Consider the following 23,085-nt stretch of genomic DNA (forward strand, 5'->3'; position numbering starts at 1 on the left):
ATATCAAAGTTAAGTTGTTATTAGTCTAAAATAATCTGTTATAACTATAACATGTTTTTTTGTAAGCTCAATGGTAACCATAACACAAAAACTTATGAGACATACTAAAAATAAATAGTGAGAATCAAAATACACTGCTACAGAATACCACTCAATCACAAAGAAAGACAGTAAGATTAAACAAAAAAAAGATCAATGAAACAACCAGAAAATAAGTAACAAAATGGCAGTAACAAGTCTCTATATATGAATACTAACTCTAAATGTAAATGGACTAAAAGCCCCAATTAAAAGACAGAGTGGCTCAATAGATTAGAAAAGAAGAACCAACAATATGCTGCCTACAAGAAACTTACTTTACCTATAAGGACAAACACCATCTGAAAGTGAAGGGATGGAAAAAGATACTTCACACAAATGGAAGGAAAAAAGAGCAGGATTATCTAAACATACATCAGATATGTTGTATAGACTTCAAGCCAAGGAAAGCAAAAAAAGATAAGGAAGGCCATTATATAATGATAAAGGGATCAATTCAACAAGAGGATATAATAATTCTAAATATATTCACATCCAGCTCTGCAACATCCAGTTACATAAAGAAATTACTACTACACCTAAAAGGAGAAATAGATTTCAACATAATAATAGTTTGGGACTTTAACACCCCACTGTCAGCAAAGGACAGGTCATCTAGACAGAAAATTAACCAGAAATGTCAAAATTACTTTCTACTATAGGCTGATTGGACCTAACAGACAAATAAAGAAAGTCTTATCCAGCAGCTGCAGAATACACATTCTTTTCAGCAGCACATGGATCATTCTCTAGAATAGACCATATGTTAAGTCAAAAATCAAGCCTCAACAAATTTTTTAAAAAACTGAAATCATATCAACTATCTTGTCTGACCACAAAGGGATAAAACTAGAAATCAACAACAAAAGGGACCATAGAAACCATACAAATACATGGAAATTAAACAACATGCTCCTAAACAAAGAATGGGTCAAAGAAGAAATCAAAAAGGAAATTTAAAAATTCCTTGATACAAATGAAAATGAAAACACAAGATACCAGAACGTATGGGATACAGCAAAAGCAATTATAAGAGGGAAGTTTACAGCAATAAATGCCTACGTTAAGAAAGAAGAAAGGCTACAAATAAACAACCTAACATTACACCTCAATAAGCTAGAAAAACAAGAACGAAACAATCCCAAAATCAGCAGGAGAAAAATAACAAAGAACAGATCAGAAAGAAATGAATGAGATTAAAGAAAAATGCAAAAGACAACCTAACATTACACCTCAATAAGCTAGAAAAACAAGAACGAAACAATCCCAAAATCAGCTGGAGAAAAATAACAAAGAACAGATCAGAAAGAAATGAATGAGATTAAAGAAAAATGCAAAACATTGATGAAACAGAGTTGTTTTTTTGAAAAGACAAATAAAATCAATAAACTTTTAGGTAGACTAATAATGAAAAAAAGAGAATTCTCAAATAAATAAAACCAGAATTGAAAAAGGTGATATTACAACTGATACCACAGAAACACAAAGGATCATTAAGAGACTACTACAAATGATTATATGCAAACAAACTGGAAAACCTAGAAGAAATGGATAAATTCTTGGACACATACAACTTGCTAAGGTTGAATCATGAAGAACTGGAAATCCTAAAGAGACCAGTAATGAGTAATGAGATTGAAGCAGTAGAAAAAAGTCTCTCAACAAAGAAAACTCCAGGACCCGATGGTTTCACTGCTGAATTTTACCAAATGTTTAAAGAGGAATACCAATTCTTCTTAAACTCTTCCAAAACACTGAGAAGGGAATACTTCCAAACTCATTCTACGTGGCCAACATTAACCTCATACCAAAACTGGAAAACGATGCAACAAAAAAAGAAAACTACAGATCAATATCTCTAATGAATACAGACATGAAGACCCTCAGCAAAATACTAACAAATAAATCCAACAACACATCAATATTCACCATGATCAAGTGGGATTCATTCCAGGAATGCAAGGATGGTTCAACATATACAAATCAATAAAGGTGGTACATCATGTCAACAGAATGAAGGGAAAAAAAATAGGATCACTTCAATAGACAAAGAAAAAGCATCTAATAAAATCCAGCACTCCATCATGATAAAAGCCCTCAACAAATTAGATAGAGAAAGAATGTACTTCAACATAACAAAGGCCATATATGACAAACTTACAGCTAATATTATACTGAATGGACAAAAATTGGAGACTTTTCTAAGATGTGGACCAAGACAAGGATGCCCACTTTCCCCACTCTTATTCAGCATAGGACTGGAAGATCTAGTCAGCACAATAAGGCAAGAGAAAGCAATAAATTTAACCAAATCAGAAAGGAGGAAGTCAAACTATCCCTATTTGCAGATGACAATGACCATATACACAGAAAACCCTAAAGACTGCACCAAAAAATTACTAAAATGAATGGATTCAGTATAGAGGCAAAATCAATGGATACAAAACTATGCTATCTACTCTGAGTGAGTCATTGTGCGGTACATACATGTATAGAAACACACTATACCCCACAAAAATATAAAGGTAAATGTTAAAATTTAAAACATATTTGGGGGGGGGGGGGAAGAAAAGCAAAAAAACAGTTGAAATGACTCAGATCTTCCCAGAGCATACTTTTTGAAAAAGCCCAAAACCCCAAAACAAAAATGAAAAACTGAAAAACCAAAACTAAAACAAAAACTTGTCTTCTTTGAGTGTAAAGGGAGTTTCTAAGATCATAATATAACTGCACTGCTGCATTGTAATTGCATTCTTTAGAACTGTTAAAACATCTCTTAACCTCACATATTATTTAATAACTTGAAAACACTAATATAGTGATTTTGGTTGCACTGTAAACATACAGCTGACACATAGTGCCCTTCAAAGGAGACAAGCAGACAAGCAGAAGACTCAAGCCAGGTTTCAGCCTAAACAGAATAAAAACAAGCAAACTATAAAGCTTATGCATGCCTTGCCCCAAAACATTCAGAGGCAATTTACTTTAAGGAATGTGCTCACAAAATTTGTGTACGTTTTATGGAGAGACTCTTGTTATCTTTCATTGCATTAAATGCTTTAAATAGAATTTCATGATCTCTGTGTGTATTTCAACTTCCTTTCTTTTCATCTTAAACACAGGCATTATTACCTAATGGGGCTGGAAATAGAATCTGGGTCCCTTGCCATTACAGTTCCAATGATTGTGCCCACTTCAATATCTTCGTGAACCTCAAACAGATAGGAGGATCTGCTGAAAACAGGTGGTTCATCCACATCTTCTATAGAGATTTTCACAATTGTTGTATCTTTAAATGGTCCTAGGTAATAAAAACGTGGATCCACGTGGGTGTTTTCTGCTTCAACCTTCAGAGTGTAAAGTCTTCGGCTTTCATAGTCAAGTGGCTGTATAAGGAAATGAATCAACAAATTAGAGTGAGGGAAATTGGATGATATAATCTCTCCAAGTTACAGTATGATTTTTAAATCCTGGTTGAGTTCCGTCACATTGCTGGTTAATCATAAACAATAAAATGTAACACAAATAATAATATAATCTTTACATATCATTTAGGATTCAACTTCTACTTTTTACATATTCAATATGTAGTACTTTGGAACACAGGAAAATTAGGTTTTTAACCTTGGAAAAATTGGTATTGATATTAAAACCTGTCATAAGGCAGTGACTTGTTCCAAAAAATGGGCTGGTAGATTGTGGATGTGTTTGTGTGTTCATGTGTGTGTGCTGAGATGTGGGCTATTGTTAAATCTTTCTAAATAAATCATTCAGTTATCCTTTTAAATTTATGTGTGATATTTCCATTCAGTGTAAAGGGCTTAAGGTACTATACAAACTTTATGAAATTTTGAAGAATAATATAAAACTTTCAGTAGTTATATGAAGCATTCAAGATAAAGAAAACTTTATGCAACAAGAAAAAAGAAAAAAATTCATACCAATTTCATAATTAGGTTACTTTATGAAACAGAAAGCAGGACTTAAATATCGATTAGTTTAACTATCACAATTATAAAATCAAGTCCTTCATTTCTCACCTGCTCTAAAAGGTATGCTTTAACAGATAAAAAATACTGTTGATTTGGATTCCTTCAATCTTCTTTTTTATTGGGAGAAGCATCAGGTTCTATTTGGATTACTGTTACTACATGGTCGTGAAATTATAAAATCAAGTCCTTCATTTCTCACCTGCTCTAAAAGGTATGCTTTAACAGATAAAAAACACTGTTGATTTGGATTCCTTCAATCTTCTTTTTTATTGGGAGAAGCATCAGGTTCTATTTGGATTACTGTTACTACATGGTCGTGAAAAACAAGAAAGCTGCCTTCCTGTTTGCTGGCCACTGTTCCTTTAATAACAAAGGGTTGTGGACCTCATGTCTTGCAATGGAACCTCAGGATAGTTTATTATTAACCAGTGCCTTAGTAGTTACTTTATGCATGACATTTCATTAGGACCTAAATTTTAATGTGCCTTATTTTTTTCTCTTAATAATGGTACTGACTCTACAATAAAAAAACTGGTTACCTTTAAATCGTATCACTGAGCATATGTTAGCAGATAAATTTAATTTACATAGCAGAAGGGGAAATGTGAACAATTAAATTATGTTTCAATCCATGCTGTCTCTTTTTATTAGCAACTCTAATTATTGCTTCATACTTCTGGATAGATGGCATGTTACTTTTTATGCCTCCAACTGTGTTGATATATTGCCATTATTAGCTATTAACATTTTTTAAAAAAAAATGTTATTATGGTACGCTTTTATTAACATGGCTCAGAAAAATAATCACACATATATTAACTTGCCTTTTAAATTTCGTAAAATCTCAGGTTTCGTGTTTCAATCAACAAAAACATGTGGTCAAAATTCCAAGGAGCTTTTTGTCTTTATGTGCCTCTTACCTGAGCACAATATAAATTCCACTTGAACTTAATAGTGATGTTTCTTAATGATAATGTGCGAGTGAAAAGTACACAATAAAATATCTACTCTCTAAACACAGAGATGCTTATTTATACTGACTGTGCACCTTTTTCACAGTTATGATGCCTTCCTGTGTGTCCTTCTCAGTTATGATGTCAAACATATCAGTCCCATCACCATCAATAATTCGGTATTCTACTTCAGCATTTTTCCCAGTGTCAGCATCGGTTGCTTTTACACTTCCAATGGCTGTGCCAACTGGGGAGGATTCAAGAACTCGAGGATGAATAGTGTCTGTAAAGGATAAAGGAAAACACACACGCACACACACACACACACACACAAAAAAAAAAAGATGAATAGTGTCTGTAAAGGATAAAGGAAAACACACACGCACACACACACACACACACACACACACAAAACAGAGAGATGGATAGAGATTTCTCAATAGAATATTCAAAAGTAAAATGTGTATGAGGGAATATTATAAATCTATTATAAATCTTAACCTCCACATTAGATGTTTACTATTGCTATGTTGAATACACATAATATGGATAACATTAAATTAAGGTCTAGGAACAGCAAAAGCAGAACTTTGGGGGCTAAGTTCAGTACCAACCTCTAACAGTATCTGGAATTCTGATTTTTAAAATGAGCATGTTGTCTTTTTTCCCTTGTATAGATTTGCTTTGAGTGCAAATATGTGCCCGTGTATGTTTATACAATCATGACAAACCACAGGATATACATTGAATATTTTTCTTTAATTGCTTTTACTATGTTATATTTAGTTACTTACTACCGTTGCGACCCAGAAAACAATACTCCAAAGTGAAGGCATCGTAGGCAGCCTTAAAAGGAAAGTTTTCCTCTGACCTTTTCCTCCCCTCTTGTTTCTCAGCCTCATTCTCCCCTGAGGCAAGCCACAGAAACTAGAATCCCCCACTGGTCACAGATGCACTCTAATCTTATCCCCTGCCTTTCTGTCCTGGAGCTGGCCATAAAGAAAAGACCTGCCTTGTCTGATTGTAGGTCGTAAGACCTCCATTCCAGAAAGGGTCCTGCCCCACACCCTGTAAGCATGAATGCTACGCAGAGGCTGAGAAGGATCTGAACAAACAGGCTTTGCTGGATTTCCCCACTCAGTCCATGAGCATTAGGTCATACTTTTCTTGTCCAATCACATGTCTACACGGCTGTACCTGCCTCCTAGAACATATGCATAAAAATAGACAGTTTTCTCTATATTTGGGGGTCTTCATTATGGAGGCTCCTATGTCATGTAAAACTATGGGCTGTACCTGCCTCCTAGAACATATGCATAAAAATAGACAGTTTTCTCTATATTTGGGGGTTTTCATTATGGAGGCTCCTATGTCATGTAAAACTATGATATCATAAAGTTTGTTATACCTTTTATTCATATGAATCAGTTTTTATCAGGTGATTTTTCAGAGAACCTTCAGGGGGTGAAAAGAGATAATTTCCCTTGGTCCCTGCACTGCTTCTACTCATTTTGGCTGCAGGGCAGAACATTATAAGATTTCCTGAAATCAGCCATTATGGGTAGGAATCCTATTTCTATTTGTGACAGCAGAAAACAGGGATAGTCTGTGGGAGCAATATAAAAATGCCCTTCGCAGTGTCAGAGTAAAGACACTAAATTCTGACAAACTCCCCTTCATTCCAGAGCAAAACAAGAGTTTATCTTAGCCCTTGGTGTACCTAGATGTGCTTCCAGCATGAACAACCTCTACTGCTAATGAGATTTATGTTTTAGCATCTGAACATAAACTACATTGTTCTGAAGGATTAATCGACCTGAAGAGCACTTCTGATTATAGCATCTTCTTGCTCATAAATCTTAAGTAATTCTCCTTAATATACGTAATAAAGTCCAGACCTCTTAGCTAGTCATGATCTTGCCCAAGTATATCTTTCCTATGTATTTTGCTTTCAGTCACTTCCATGAAAGATATGCACCAACCAGGACTTTTCAAAGTTTTCTAGTCAAAACTTAATTTCCTACATCACCCTATATATTTTTCCCATGCAATTTCCCTCACATAAAATTTCTTCCCCTTTACTCTTACACAATCATAATGCAGTTTAGGGAATCTTAGAAAATGGCACTGTTAAGGGCTGAGTGTTTTGTGGGCTACACCAAGCCAAGGAGAGAGGTCTCAGAAGAGATGAGTCTGCCAACATCTTTTTCTCTCAATTCTGGCTTCTAGAACTGTGAAAAAATAAATTTCAGTTGTTGAAGGCACCAAGTCTGTGGGACTTTATTGTGGCAGACCTAACAAACGAATACAGGCACATACATCCATTCAGTTTTAAAAGTCATTTTCTAAGAGACATCATTAAAACTCAGTCTCTGTCACATTCCATTTGGTCTCTTAGCCTTATTTTTCTACATTTTCTCTCTATTTCTGGTAACACACTACTGAAAGCAACTCTCAACTCATTCCTTGGCTACTGTATTTTTGGCTCTTTCCCTTTGCTGTTTCTTCACCTTGGCACACCTGCCTCCTGGATATTCCAACAGCTCCCTTGCTCACTTCCATCAGGTGCCTGCTCCACTGTGGCCTCCTTAGAAGCTTTCATCAATAACCTAACTGAAAATAACCTTCCTGAAAATAGCACTCCCAGTCACTCTTTCTACCACTTGCCGTTGCTTGGCATTATATAAGCTACTGATTTATTTGTTTGTACCATGAGAATGTAATACTAAACAGGCACTTTGAATTTTTTTATCATTATATTCCTATTAGGTCTCTTTGAGCACAGTGTGCACTACATAATAATTTGTATATTGGATAAATTCTTTGTAAGTTGAACATTGGATAGAAGCTTCCTAACTAGTCTACCAGCTCCTATACTTGGCCAAATCCAATTGATTCTTCAATAGTCTCAGTCTGCACTGCAGCCATATTACCCCATTTGAAAACATTAATCCTATCAGTAAGTACTCAGAGCTTCAAAACTCTTTGATTGCTCCCATTGTACTTAAGGCACAATTAAAGATCCATAGGCTGGCCCCCTCCATAATTTAGCTTCTCTGTCCTGTCATCCTCTCCACTGATTAATACTCTTCAGTAACATTGGTCTCCTTTAGGTTTTTTCAACATGCATTTCTCACCTCAATTAAATACATTTTCTTTTCCTGAAGAAGTATTTTCTACACAACTCTTTGCCTGGCAACTGTATGCTCTTCCTTTTGATACCCAAGTGTATCTATTACCATGATTCTACCTTAGAACATCATCAACTCTAGCCTGCTTACTACGAGATATTTTTTAAAAAATTTAATCTTATAGAAGTGACATCTTAATAAATTGATTTATTACACTGGAGCAAAAGTGACCCTTCTAAAATACAAAAATGATATCAATACCTCACTGACAGCACTTATTATTGATATTAAGAGCTTAATTTCTTCATTTGGTCTATTAAGTCTTACAAAATCTGGCTTCTGCTAAAATCTTCAGTAACATTATGACCTATTCTCAAATCTAAAGCCTATATAAAATGCAGCCACACTAATTTTTTTTCAATTAATGATCAGTTAACTAGACAAAAAATTATAAATGTATGATTTAAACAATACAAATAAAATAACTCCAATCTTTAAATTCTTGAAAAATTTTAAAGAAAAAAATTAAAAATGACTTTTACATGGTTCAAATAAGTTAACAAATTTGGGAACTAAAAATACCACAACACACAAAATATCTACAATTGAAGAAGTAATGAAAAATTAAGAAATGTGCTGCAGAGAACATGATACTGCACAGAGAAGATAATTTATAACTTAATGTACTTAAATACAAAGAAAGACAAGCTCAAATCGATGAACTAAACATTAAACATAAGAAACTGGAACAGAAAACATAATAACCTCATAGCCAAAGAAATGGAAGAAGACAATAAAGATAAAAACAGAAATAAATTAAGTTGGAAATAAATATACAAAAAAGAGAATAGGAATGGCAAAAGCTATTTTTTAGAGAGCTCACAATAAACATGTATCTGGCAAAACTGTTTATGAAAAGGAGAGAAAAGGCAGACAGTATTAAGAATTTAACCAAAAAAGGAACATAATTGCAGGTTATATAGAGATTGTAAAGGTTAGAGTATACTATGAACACTTACAAGTCAATAAAATTGAATGTTTAGGTGTAGTGGCAAATTCCTAAAAATAACTAAAAATATACCAAAGCCTACTAGAGAGGAAGTAAAGCATGATTTAAAATAGGCTACCCTTCCAAACACAGACAACTCAAATAGTTTTCAAAGAACATTCATTGGAACAGAAAATTCCAGTCTTATGCAAAGTCTTTCCATTATATGAGATCTGTATAAGCCTGATGCAAAAACCATTCAGAAAGAGTCCAGCAGCCAAACAGCATGGGTCACAATTCAGCCTCTACCACACTTAAAGGTATAACATTTAGTACATCCACTTTTTATTTTTAATTCACAATCACATATATAATGTTTAGTTTATGGCAAACACTATTCTAACCACTTTACTATTTACTAAATTCTTGACTTCATTCAAATTTCACCATCTTTTCCATTAATGTCATTCTTTTCTGGAGATCTCACTTGCATATCATTGTCATGGCTCCTTTCTCTCCTTCAGCCCATGAAAGTTCTTCATTCTTTCCTTGTTTCCCATGACCTTGAAACTTTTGAAGAATGCTGGTCAAGTTACTTTGCAGACAGTCTTTCAGTTGGTGTCTGCCTGATATTTTCTCATGATTAGGTTAAGGTTAATCGCTTTTCTCAAAGATGTCACAGAAATATATATTAGTATATATTAGTATGGAATCAAGAATATTTATTTTATTCTGTCTTATAATTCAAGAATATGGTTTTTAAATTTTCTGTGCAAATTCTTTCATATTTGGCCATTGGATGATGTTGTAGGTTGGCTCTAGCGCCTTTTCAACATGCCTCCGTCATTCTTTCAGAGTACTTCCTTAATTCTTGGCATCACAAAATTTTCCAAGTTCATCTAATATTTTCCCTGCCCAAAGTCTGAAATCAACCAGGTTTTCAAGTAGATTTGATTTTTTCCACTGGAAAAGAGCCCTAATTTTCAACATAGTGCAGTATTCAAAAATCAAAGAAAATGTAACTCTTCCTTTATAACGTGTAAATATGCCAAAAAGCCCAAAGGAAAGTAACTACCTATATTTGAAATAAGAAATCTAATTATACCATTAACATAAAAATTTAAATGCAGTAAATTATTTTCTTTTAACACATTCATTGATATTTGTTTGAGAAGTCAAATATCTGTATCCTTTGAAAAATGTTGAGTGCTATGAAGACTTTTTAGCATAAGAGAAAATCCTGTAAAATAATAGAATAAAAGCATTTAAACAGAAACACTATGACATTAGAACTAAAATTGATTATGCATGTCTGTATTTATAAATTAATATTTAACCAGATAAGTGCAAATTAAGGCCATGATGCGATTCCATTTTACACCTACTAAATTAACAAAAGTTAAGTGTGACAAAACCAGTGTTAAAAGTATGTGTTTTATAGCAGCTAATACACAGAGCTGCTGGGAGTTAAATTTGTCACAATGGCTTTGGGAAATGTATTTGTTTCTAGGGCTGCTATAACAAAGTACCCAAAACTAGGTGGTGTATAAAAAGAAAACGTATTGTTTCTGATTCTGGAGGCTAGAAGTCTAACAAGGCTATGCTTTTGTTGGCTATTCTAGGAGAGAATCCTTCCTTGACTCTTCTAGCCTCTGGAGTTTGCTGGTAATCCTTGGTGTTTCTTGGCTTGTGTAGATGCATTACTCCAATTACATGGCTGTCTTCTCATTGTGTGTTTACATCATCTTCTCTATGTGCATGTCTGTCTCTGTGTTGTAAATGTTCTTTTCATAAGGACAACAGTCATATTAGATTAGAGCCTTAACTCTAATGACCTCATTTTAATTGATTTTCTCTGTAAGGACTCTATTTCCAAATAAGGTCACGTTCTGAGGTACTGGGAGTTAGGACTTTAGCATACATATTTTTCTTAGGGACACAATTCAACCTATAACAGGAAACATTATGGTATTATATATTGTGAATTTAAATATTAGCATAACTGATATCCAGCAATATGGATAAGGAGAACAGTTCCAGAATTGTCATATGGAATTACTGTTTGCAAAATTAAAATTAAAATAAAAAAGGAAGTAAATCCAAATACCAAACAGCATGAGGACAGATAAATAAATCATTACATAATTATATTGCCCATCATAATACAAAATTAAAATCGTGAGCTATAGTTAAGTGAAAAAATATGGGTGAATCTTAAATACATAATATTAAGTGGAAAAGGCAAGTTTCAGAAAATTATACACAGTGTGATACTAGTTTTATAAACTTTAAACAGCAAGAACTCAACAATATTTTGTGTAGGGATACATAAATAGTATATAAATATGTGTATATTTATATGTAGTCTCATTCTATATTTAGTCTCTCTCTATATATGTACATAGACAGATAGATATTCACACACACACACATACCCATCTCTCTTTTTATATATATAGAAACTATATCTGATAGCTATGGGAGAGCCTCAGCTAGCAGATACTATCAGATAGTAGTTAACTCTGGACTACCTGAATAAAGAGAATAATACATGTGCATGCAAAGTATTTTTAAAGTTATTGTGATGCCTTAAATTGGTGCTACTTATATTCTTTTGTATTAAATAAATACTACATGAAAATTTAAAACAAACACATATACATCATAAATACCTATCAAATAGAGAAAATCCTTTAAAATGTTGGTAGTGTTCCTGACACTCAACAAAAGCAAACATAGATCTACTATTTAGAATTCATTGTCATGTCTCACAAAATTAACTGATTATGAATTTCAAGTAAATAAATACATAAATAACAAAGGGAAATATGACTATCAACAGGAAAACAAAAACAAAAAAAACAACCAAACAAAAGAAACACCCTCTAGCTGAATCAGATCAACAAAATGGCTAATGTTAGAATCATCAGATGCAGTATACTACACACACACACACACACACACACACACACGAATGTAAAAAAATAATAGGTGGGTTAAACAGAAGATTAATATCATCCAACAAGAGAATTAGTGAGACGGATGATGAATAGAAGAAAATACACATGTTTAAAACTAATATGTAACTGCAAGTGTTAAAAATAGAAAGGACATGGATCAAAATGTCAATGGACCTTTTGACAGCAACCTCTAATCCTAGAAAATTATTTAACAATGTCATCAAAATGTAATGATAAAATTATTTTGAACCTTGAATTCTCACTCTAGCAACCAATATTAATCAAGTTGTGATAACCCAATGTAGATAGTTTTGGATTCAGCAAAGTCCCTTTGGATATTTTTAAGGAAGCTGATGAAGAATGTATTCCAGAAAAATAAAGGGCTAAATCAAGATATGGGAATACATATGATCCAAAAAGTATGTATCTAAAGCAGGAAAGAGGAAGAAAAAAAAAATGTCTGAGATGGGCAGATTTTTAGGACAACACAGATTAGCCAACTCCTGTTGGCACAAGAATACTGAGGGCACTAGATTGCAACTTTGGATCTATTAAACTGAAACTAAATGCTTCAGGGCTGCTCACTAATATATTCAGAGCAGAACACAAAGCACATCAAAAGCACAAATCTGTAGTATCTTGGAAGATATAACTTTGCTAAAAGAAATTGCTAATATTCAACCCTTTGAAATTATTATAGGCAAAATGAGATGCCTGCCTTTTTCTTTCTGACTTTTGAGAGCTAAGGTATTGTAGTGGATTGAATTATGTCCCCCCAAATTTCCCTGAATTGTGTCCCCAAGTTTTATGTATTAGGAACATAGCCCCCACTGAGACTGTTAAGAGGGTGGTAATTGTACGGTGGAACCTTGAAGAGGTGACTGAATTGTAGGACTTTGCAGTAGTGAATGGGTTAAAAATGGTGGTCAGCACTGTGGTTCTGAGGGCTTTAAAAGAAGAGGAGAGTCCGTCTTTCTCTTTCTCTCTGCTCTCTCTGCTTCCACCATCTTGCAATGTGAGACCCCTGGGTCACTGTTGCCGCCACCAGATGGACTTTGGACTTCCCAGCCTCAGAAACTGTAAGCAATAAAATTAATTTTCTTTATAAATTACTCAATTCCAAGTATTTTTGTTATAAACAACACAAATGGACTAATACAGAAAATTGGTATCAGAGAAGTGGAGTGTTGCTTGTAACAGATACTTGAAAATGTGGAAGTGGCTTTGGAACTGGGTGTTAGGCAAAGGTTGGAGGAGTTTGGAGGACTCAGAAGAAAAAAGGATGAAGGAGTTTGGAACGTCTTAGAGACTGCTTACGTGGTGGCGAACAGAATGCTAATAGAAATATGGACTGCAAAGATCATTCTAAGGAGGTCTCAGATAGAAATTAGAAGGAGTTTATTGGAAACTGGGGCAAAGCTCACACTTGCTGTGAACTGGAAAGGAACTAGGCTGCATTGTGTCCATGCCCTAGGACTTTATGGAAGTTGACTTAGAAGTTGTGAACCAGAGCATTTAGTGGAAGAAATTTCTAAGCAAAACATTCAGGAAGCTGCATGGCTATCTGCAGGAACCTACTCTAAGTTATGGCAGCAAAGGCATAACATAAAGCCAGAATTTATAAGGGAAGTAGAGCATAAAAGTTTAGAAAATGTGCAGCATGGCTATATGGTAGAGAAGCAGAGAGCATGCAATGACGCAGCCCAGTGAGCCTTAGCTAAGAAGATTAGTGCAAAAGAAAGGAAGTGTCAGGAGTAGGAGGAAAAGGCCCTGAAGGCACTGCAGAAGCCTCTGGGGCTAACCCTTGCATTTCAGGCCCAAAGACCTAGGGAGACAGAATGGTCTTGGGGAGCAGGTCTGAGGTGCCCTTCACATGCTCGCTGCCCAGGGACACCTTCTCATGCTGCACACCACACCAGCAACCCAGCTGCTTTGGCTGCTCCAGCCGTGGCTAAATTGGCCCCAGGTGTGGCTGGACCCGCAGCTTTGGAAAATACAAGCCACAAGCCTTGGCAGAGTCCACGTGATGTTAGGTCTTAAGGCTCACAGAATGCCAGAGCTGGGAAGGCTTGGGAGCCTCTGCCATGATTTCAAAGGATATATGGAAAAGGCTGGAGGCCCAGGAAAAGATCTGTCACAGGGATGGAGTCACTGCAGACAGCCTTCACTAGAGCAATGCCGAGCAGAAATGTGGGGTCAGAGTTGCAGCAGAAAAACCCCAACAGCACCAGGCCTAGTGGAGCTGTAGAGTGGGCCAGCCATGGAGACCCCAGACCTGTGGAGCTACCAGAGCACAACACCAGCTTGAGTGAGCTGAAGTGTGGCCTGTGACCAGGAAAGCCATAGGAGCAGAGCTGCCCAAGGACTTGGGGACCCAACTCCTGCACCAGGGTACGGAGGACATAGAACATGTAGTCAAGGTACATGATTCTCCAGCTTTGAGATTAAATGCCTGCCCTGCTGGGTTTTGGACTTGTTTGGGACCTGTTACCCCTTTCTTTTGGCCTATTTCTCTCTTTTGGAATAGGAATATGTACCCTATGTTGTCCCACCATTGTATCTTGGAAGTAGATAACTTATATTGATTTCACAGACGGGACTTTGAACTTTGGACTTTTGAGCTGAAACAAGTTAGGACTTTGGGGATAAAATGAATGTATTTGCATGTGAAAAGGACACAAGTTTTGGGGGGCCAGGGGTAGAAGGTAGTGGATTGAATTATGTCCCCCTAAAACACACTGAGGTTTGAATTGTGTCCTTCAAGTTTTATGTATTAGGAACATAGCCCCCACTGAGACTGTTAAGAGGGTGGGAAATCCTATTATGCTAACTGAAAGGTGGAGCCTTGTAGAGGTGATTGAATTGTAGGACTTTGCAGTAGTGAATGGATTAAAAGTGGTGGTCATCAGTGTGGTTCTGAGGACTTTAAAAGAACAGGAGAGTCTGTCTTTCTCTCTCTCTCTGCTTCCACCATCTTGCAATGTGAGACCCCTGGGTCACTGTTGCGACCACCAGATGGACTTTGCACAGTTAATAGCATAGTATCTTGAAAATACCACTTTAAAAGTCAGTTTTTGTTTGAGACAATAAAAAAAACTAAAATATATTAGGGCTGCAGTGAGAGTGCTCTTGGGACAGAAAGAGAGGTAGACTTTCAGGGGTGGCTGTAAAAGAAACTTCTTAACATAGTATTTATATTTGCAAAGACAACTAAAAAAGAAAACTGGAAAAAATGACATAATTATATTTGGGGAAGAATCGATTGGGGTATAACTGAGCTCCATTTTAATCAATCATGAAAAGAAGATAATGTATAAAATATCTCAATAAATAACAAGAAGATATTATTTAGAGAATTGTAGCTTAACCCTAGGTGAACTAAAAAGAGTTACAGTTTAAAATTGTTTTCTTGGAGAATTAGATCTAGGGGTGAGGATGAGTGGAAAGGGTGGCTTATTTTACACATCAATTTATATATTTTAAATATGTGTGCACTTAACACTTTAGTGAAACATATTTTCAAAAAAAATAAAAAACTTCCTGATGATAATAGAAATAATCTGATTATAGTAAAAAGTTGCTATATCATGGAATCTTCTCCACACACACACACACACACACACACACACACAGATGTAGGGTGAGCAGCAGGAGGGGAAATAGAAAGGAGGCATAGATTGTTATGCATACACTCATAAAGGCAAAGGAGTGCCTGTCACCCATCTTAAGTTTCATTTCTCCTTAATGACATTTATTTGCATGCTCCTTATTTTTTATCTTACAGTTGATGAAGCTTTAATTATGTGGTATGCTTTTCTATCAACTCCAATTTATAGATGTTTTAAGTTCGTTCCCAGGTGCCAGATTGAATCATTTGCTTCTCTTTTAATGTTTATGGCAGATAAATATTTCTTCCTGGTGAGTATGTTCTTAGTTTAGTAATTCACTTAAGCACAAAGGCATGAATGTGAGGAGGAGAGAGGTAATTGCCATTTCTGTATCACATTCAGAAAGCTGCATTAAGCAATAAAAATTTAGAAGGTAATATTGCAAAGAATGCTTCTTAAGGACAGAGCAAAAAATATGGCTACTCAAGTAAATTCATTTTCAAACTGTTATTGACAAACACACACAAAATCTGAATTAACTTTCTTAAAGATTTCAAACAATTTTGATGTATTTCAAGACTGAGTTTTCAGGTCACTTATCTACCAAAAATTTGATCAATAGGACCTTTGCACTTGAACATTAAAAGCATTGCAGATTTGTCTACTATAATTAGAAGTAATTGACAGCTCAATGTGGGTAAGAGACTCTGGAGAAAAGATTTAAGACAGGGGAAGTAAGAGATGCGTCAGAATGACTTCCTTAAGAACAATAAAAGAGAGTAGAAATAAACTGGGAGGCAACAAGAGAAAACTACTTACCTCCAGGGTTTTAGTTTAGCAAAAATAGCTCCCTGCTTTGTTTGGTTGATAAAAAATAAATAAATAAATAAGGTTCAAAGAGATATAATTTGTGTTTATCTTTTGTTCCCTACCCTTGTTGCTATTCAACATTGACATGAGAACTCTCTACTTTTTAAGACTTGGGATAAAAAGGCACCACTATATGAATCATCAAAATAATTTAACATTAGTTTAATTTTGTATTTGCTTTGTGTGTAATCTTATTGTAACATCTCTATGCTGCATAATAATCTCAAACAATACTTTCTTTAAGAAAAACAACACAATTATGCACGTTTATAAACCATTCCATTGTATAATGTTTGAAAGATGTTTTTTAATGAGCTTAACAGGAAGAAATTAAAAACAAGATAAAGCTCCTTGGAGGGAACTGCAGAGTAGTTAAGGAAATTATGCATTGCTAAATGGGCATTTAGGAGAAAGCAGAGGAGAGCTGAAAGTCACACCAGAGACTGACAAACTACTGAGGCTTTGGAATTGAAGACTCTCACCAGAGGAAAGAAAGAAACCCAAATCTGTGAGCGCTGGAGACATGATCACCAACTTAGCTTTGGGCATTTAAGTTAAATTAGAGCAAAACGAGATGCTGCTTGATGTTTTTGTTTCCTGTTCATACCTTTGAGGAAAGCAACATGATAATCCCCAGAGCGTAGGGAATCCATCTTGATACATTTCTTCGAAATTGTCTCTAAGTTAATGGGCATCAATACATACAAATCATTGCAATATGTAGAAACATACAAAAATTATATACGATTGGGGGAGGTTAAGATAAGTGTTAAATTAGTTATTCATAAATATAGTACATTGTAACAGCTACTCTGTCTCTTTACAATGCATCTGCCTGAAATCATAGGTGTACTAAAAACTCTGTAGCCTAATTGTGTCTAAACATGTTTGCATTGCTAATTTGATAGCTATACTTCTATTTCTATATCTACCCACAGGTATTATCCAAGTTGTTTGAGAGTACACCGCAATAAAGAGGGACTTTGAATTCCATTGTGCAAAATGCCAAGTAGTTTAGTTTGAGGCAACTATTCACTGGAATAACTGGAGCATTCCAAGTGGGTTTCTGTATAATTTCCATGTACACAATCTCTCTGAGAGAATTATATATTTCATCACACAGGCAAAATGTATATTTCCTGAGGTTCTGTCACTCTAAACATTTAGCCTACTAAGATTTTATATGTTTCATTTACATGTCATGCTTGCAGCTCAGATGGACATGTTTCACTAGCCACTAGATACTTAACAATCCACTATCTTTCTGCAGACATCTCAATCGAAAATGTTGAAATGGAATTAAAATCCTTTTCTCACTCTTCAAAAAAACACTTCTGGTAGAAAGCTCGAAAGTATCTTTTTATCAATCCTCCTACCTTTTATTCCTCAAACCTTTTATCGACCTAGTCACTAAATCCTATAGTAAGACCATTCTCTTAAATATATCTCAAATTGCTCCTCTCCTCAGCATTAGTTCAGACTCTCGTTACCTCTTGCTCTTCTTTTCCAAGCTCGTGGCTACCAGAATTAGTCAAAATGAACTGTGCCTGGTGCTCTCCGGAAAAATGATTCTTTAGATAATATATGCACCATTTCATCTTTGAATCTACCCCTCTTCATGATGTTAATACTGCCTCATCTCTCACAATCTCATCTCTCACAATCCCTGCTTCGAACCCCGGGATCCAGCCACACCAAGTGACACACGTTTCACTGAACGCAGGCTTCGTTCATTCAGCTCTCCCTGCAGAAATGCCCTTCCCCTCAGTGCCTCTTGTTTTTGTGCCTGGAAAAATTTTTATTTATTTTAGAAATGGTTTTAAATAATTTTCTCTTTCCTGATCTCCTTACATCTGAAAGAGCTTATTATTTTATGATTTAGGCTTTAACTGACAACTATAGCACAAATCTTATTGCAATTCTCTCCAATTATGTGTGTACACATGTTTATGTATACATATGTATATGCATGCATATATACTTACATTTATACATATGTACACAAAACCTATAGAGGTATATGTACAAAGGCAAGCAAGAAAAAGAGGGAGAGAGACAATGAGTATAATAGAAACTACAGTGTAACAAAATGTGTGTCTGTGTGTGTGTGTGAGTGTGTGTGAGAGAGACCGTGAGAGAGTATTTGTGTCTGTACATGTATCAAAGCGTAAATCGTTAGTGGATCTATTCTGCATCTTATTTTTCTTAAGATTATTACAATTTATTATTTCTTAGCATAGTTCTCGGCACACAGTAGGACTTCAGTCAATGTCTAATAAATCAATACATGCTTTAATAACATTATTTTTTGTAATTTCTATAATCTATAGGCATAGGGACCACGAGGAAAAATCTCACAAATGGTTGAGGGTATTTTGGTAGTCACAGTAAAAATCACACTATATCTAGCCAATATAAATTGCCGATCAGTGCTTTGAATATAAATATATTCATTTTTTTCTAGATAATAAAAAAGGGAAAAAGAGACACTTTTTAATTTCATTTTCCTCTTTCTCATGCTGAAGCATCTTCCTTGGGGCATACCTGACAGTTGCTCTAGTTGAAAAGTGCTTGATAATTTAAAAATATGCAAATCAGCCTGGGGCCTACATTACCTTGGGATCCCCAGTAGAGGAGAGGTTGACTCTATTTACAAAGCGAAAATCAGCACTTATTAAATCAAATCTCCCTTGTATCAGGCAGGGATTATGGTAGTCTCATAGCTCACTGAATGTACGTGTCTTAAATCCCTATGTATATCATATAGACATTTCCTTGAAAGACCTTGTCTCATGTAAACTTGTTTATCTGCCCAAGCAGTGTAAGGATCCCCAAAAAGGGGTCAGTCCTTAGGTATCACGAAAGCACCAACCAATAGTGGTATGATTTTTCTGTCTTTGTATAAAAATGCATGGACCTTTTAAGAATTCAGTGTGCCATGCCTGAAGTTGGTTTTATCATCTATATGCAAGTAGTGAATCATGGAATTAACTACAGGTAGAATGCATCAAGCAAGACAGAGTTTTTAATGTATCAATTTCTTTGTTGGTGTAGTGCTCAGAAGCACAGACTTTAAGCCAAATAACCTGGATCCCTACTCTTCCTCTTATTTCCTGGCTGTAGAATCAAGAACAAGTGACATAACTTTACATGTTTTATTTTCTTTAGTAAGATGGGGTAGGTAATTATATTATTTACCTCATACAGATGTTGTGAAGATTAAATGAGTTAATATTTGTGTCATACTTTATTGTATTTAGTACAATGCCTATTACCATTGCTTTTATACTGCTGATCTATTTTATTTAATTTAGGGAAACCTGATAATTCATATATAAGTAATTTAATGAGCTAAAGTCAGTAGCAAATCAAGGATATTCAAATGAAACAAACAAACAAGAATTCATAGATATAAAATCTATTTCAGGTTCTGAGTGATTATAAAATTTTTTACTATTGTTTCTGAATTGGCTGTAGTTATGAATAATTTTTAGAGATAATTTGATGAAAGTAATAAAGAACTGATATTGAAATGCTTAGGAAGTAAGTGCTTTGTTAGGTTTATGTGCATTCCCAAAGGTCTCCTATCACATATAATTTATATTAATAAAAACTTTCCTATAAGTCAGAAATTTTGTATTAATATTTAGAACTAACATTAACGAAATGGTGAAGAATAACTGATTTTTGTTACTATTCTCAGTAATCCATGGGAAAAAAATATAACAGACAGCAATAAATTCACTCTTTTGAGTGCATTTGGGATAGATCTGGATTCTTACATAATAAATATATCAAATTCTCAATAATTTGATATTGTTTATCTATATGCATAATATCCTATATACAATTAAGGGACTCATTCAATAATACGATCATCTTTTGCTTGTTGTTTATAAGTTGTTTTTTCTTCTCATACGTCTCAGCTAAGCTGACATTATATAATTTTGCATGTTATTGGTCCCTGACTTCCACTTGTCAACCTAAGCTGTGTGCAAAGATACCTGAGAGTCAGTGTTAAGTATATAGAGCATGGTTCTGTGAGAGCTGGGTTTCTCAGGACCCCACACTGATGATTGAGGAGGTTGTGAAAATACTCTGCTCTCTTTGTCTTTTGTCTCACTGACAGGATGTATGGGAAAGCACTTACATGTGAATAAAGAGCTGTGGTCTTTTCAAAGTACATGCTAAGGTTTGTGGTTCATTTATGAGCTGGGATCTTTTGCCTGAGCCTCAGAACTTAGTTCCCTTCCTTCTGGAATCCTACTGGTATCCCGCCCCCTGTAATTCTTTCAAGAATGAGAGCCAAGTCCTAGGCACCAACTGGCTGGCTAGGAACCTGACCACCTGCTGACTTGCTTTTGCAAACCCTTTTGCTCTAGGCTTGGACCTTTCTTTCTGGTGTCTTTTGTTTTTTTCCTTAAATATATTTGCGAGTCTCATCATACAGCTGTTCTCTGCAGCTATAAGGCAAGGATACTGGGGCTAGTCTGGCCTCTGTAGTTTAGATATCCCTTAATGAGTTGACATTTCATCCAGTTCAGACTCTGGACTGGACCAAAATCAATATTGTAACATTTTCTCAGGGATTTTTTTTTTAAAAAAAAGATCATTTGGAAAGAAATTCTGTTGTCCCATTTGTTTTTGCCAAGTCCTGTAATGATTCCATTATTTAATCTTTTCATGGACCTTTCAGTTATTTAAATTCAGTTATTAAATATTGATTACATTTTATCAATAAAATGACTCCAGTTATTTAATCTTTTCATGGACCTTTTCCATGATCTATGTTTTTATGATTTTACATAATTCTATGATTTTCTGTGTTTTTATGATTTAGAAAAAGGAAGGAAATGAGATAAACAGGACCAAAAATATTCACGTGGGAATACTAGATGGGTAGATTCAAGGTATGGAAGTATACCTTTTTTCTAACAGCACAATGAAATGTAGCAAAATTCAAGGCCCACTGAATGTGTGCCTGGTTGGGAAGCAGGAATATTTGCTCTGGAGTCTTCATTAACAGAAGTGTTAACTGGAACACACTAGGTAAGTGCATTCATTTTGTTATGTTTCTCCTGGTTACAGATCTCTCTCCAGGTTTTAGGTACTTTTATTTCATCTTTGTTGGCCATAAAAGAATGGCAGCAATACATCAGAGCAAAGAAAACACTAAGATTAGAAACATGAAACAGTTCACGAGAAGGAAAAGGGGAGGGAAAAATCCGTATGTACTGAGAACCTGTTTTATGTTAGTTATTACTGAAGACATTTAAGTGACCTTATTTCTTAATTATAACACTGCAAGAGATAGGTACTGTATATGTAGGAACTGAGGTCCTGGGAAGCTAAATTGCCTAATATTATGCATTTTCAGTGTTTGAAATTATTTATGCCTCCTTACAGAAGTCTTCTCTATTCATCCTTTCCAAAATAGTGCACCTGTCCTTTTCTAGCCGCCTTACTCTGCTTTATGTTTCTTCACAGCACTTACCAACCCACCAGACATCATACTATACATTCATTTGTTTATTACTTTATTGCCTACATCTTTATCCAGGAGCTCAGGTCCTTTGTTGGCCATGGTAGCCCTAACTCCTGGTTCCAGCCTGGGATATATTAGGCTTTCAAAAATTATCTACTGCCCCACCCTTCACCTAGGACTTTTCTTTAACTGCTGTAGTACATTTTTTTTCTATTTTATTTTCTTGTTCATCTCAATACTTAAAATATAGGCATTATTTCTTGGGTGCTCTTTCAGCCTTTCTTTTATTCTTCCAGTTTCTTTCCAAAGGATTTCTACTAAACCAACTGGGAAAGAGCATCCACAATTACTCCCCATTATGTAAATTCCAATAGCTACTCTCTGGTACTCATTTTATCAAACTTCTTCAAAGCAATTGTCACGTTCACCCTATCCATCCCTTGTTATGGTTATTTATTTATTTATTTATTTTACCTTTTCCAAATTATAAAAATATATAAAAAATTAAAAGTACAGATGAGCAAACATTAAAACCATCTATTATTTCACCACCTAGAGAGGATCCTCTCCATCACTTTGAAGTACATCCTTTATCATTTATCATATGCACATAGTTTGCTCTTTCATAAACTGGTAGCTCTGCTAATGTCCAACTTCATGATTTCTTCTTCTCTTCCTGTGCTGATGGCTTATAGTAGTTTTAAGTGAAGTTTTAGGTGAAGAGATAAGTTCTCTAAAAAAACCTTCACTATAAAGGATGTACTCATCCTACCATCCCCCATATTTGGATAAGTGCTTTTCTCTGTATGCTCATTGCAATCTGCGCATAGTTCTTTCATGGCATCGATTATTTTGGATTAGAATATTCTCCTCCCTCCTAGGCAATAAGCCACTCATAATAAAGAATTAAGACATTAATTTTCATGTGCTTAATTGCAAACACAGTGCCTGCTGCTGGAAGGTAAGTGATAGATTTTTTCTTTACTTATTGTAAAGCGATAGATTTTTTCTTTACTTATT

The 23,085-nt window shown here is 35.0% G+C and overlaps 1 protein-coding gene across 2 annotated transcripts in view; it reads right to left on the reverse strand.

The window, feature by feature from the left end:
• CDH10 (cadherin 10, type 2 (T2-cadherin)) overlaps positions 1-23,085 on the reverse strand; it is a 148,897-nt gene that overhangs the window by 25,868 nt on the left and 99,944 nt on the right. For both annotated transcript variants that reach the window (XM_008574790.1, XM_008574791.1), the window contains exons 5-6: positions 5,119-5,306; positions 3,211-3,464 (exon numbers count right to left, since the gene is read on the reverse strand). In XM_008574790.1, the coding sequence (XP_008573012.1) occupies positions 3,211-3,464; positions 5,119-5,306 (442 nt within the window). The remainder of the gene's footprint in view (positions 1-3,210; positions 3,465-5,118; positions 5,307-23,085) is intronic.

Source organism: Galeopterus variegatus, unplaced genomic scaffold (assembly GCF_000696425.1).
Source record: "Galeopterus variegatus unplaced genomic scaffold, G_variegatus-3.0.2 Scaffold1106, whole genome shotgun sequence".
Lineage (NCBI taxonomy): Eukaryota > Metazoa > Chordata > Mammalia > Dermoptera > Cynocephalidae > Galeopterus > Galeopterus variegatus.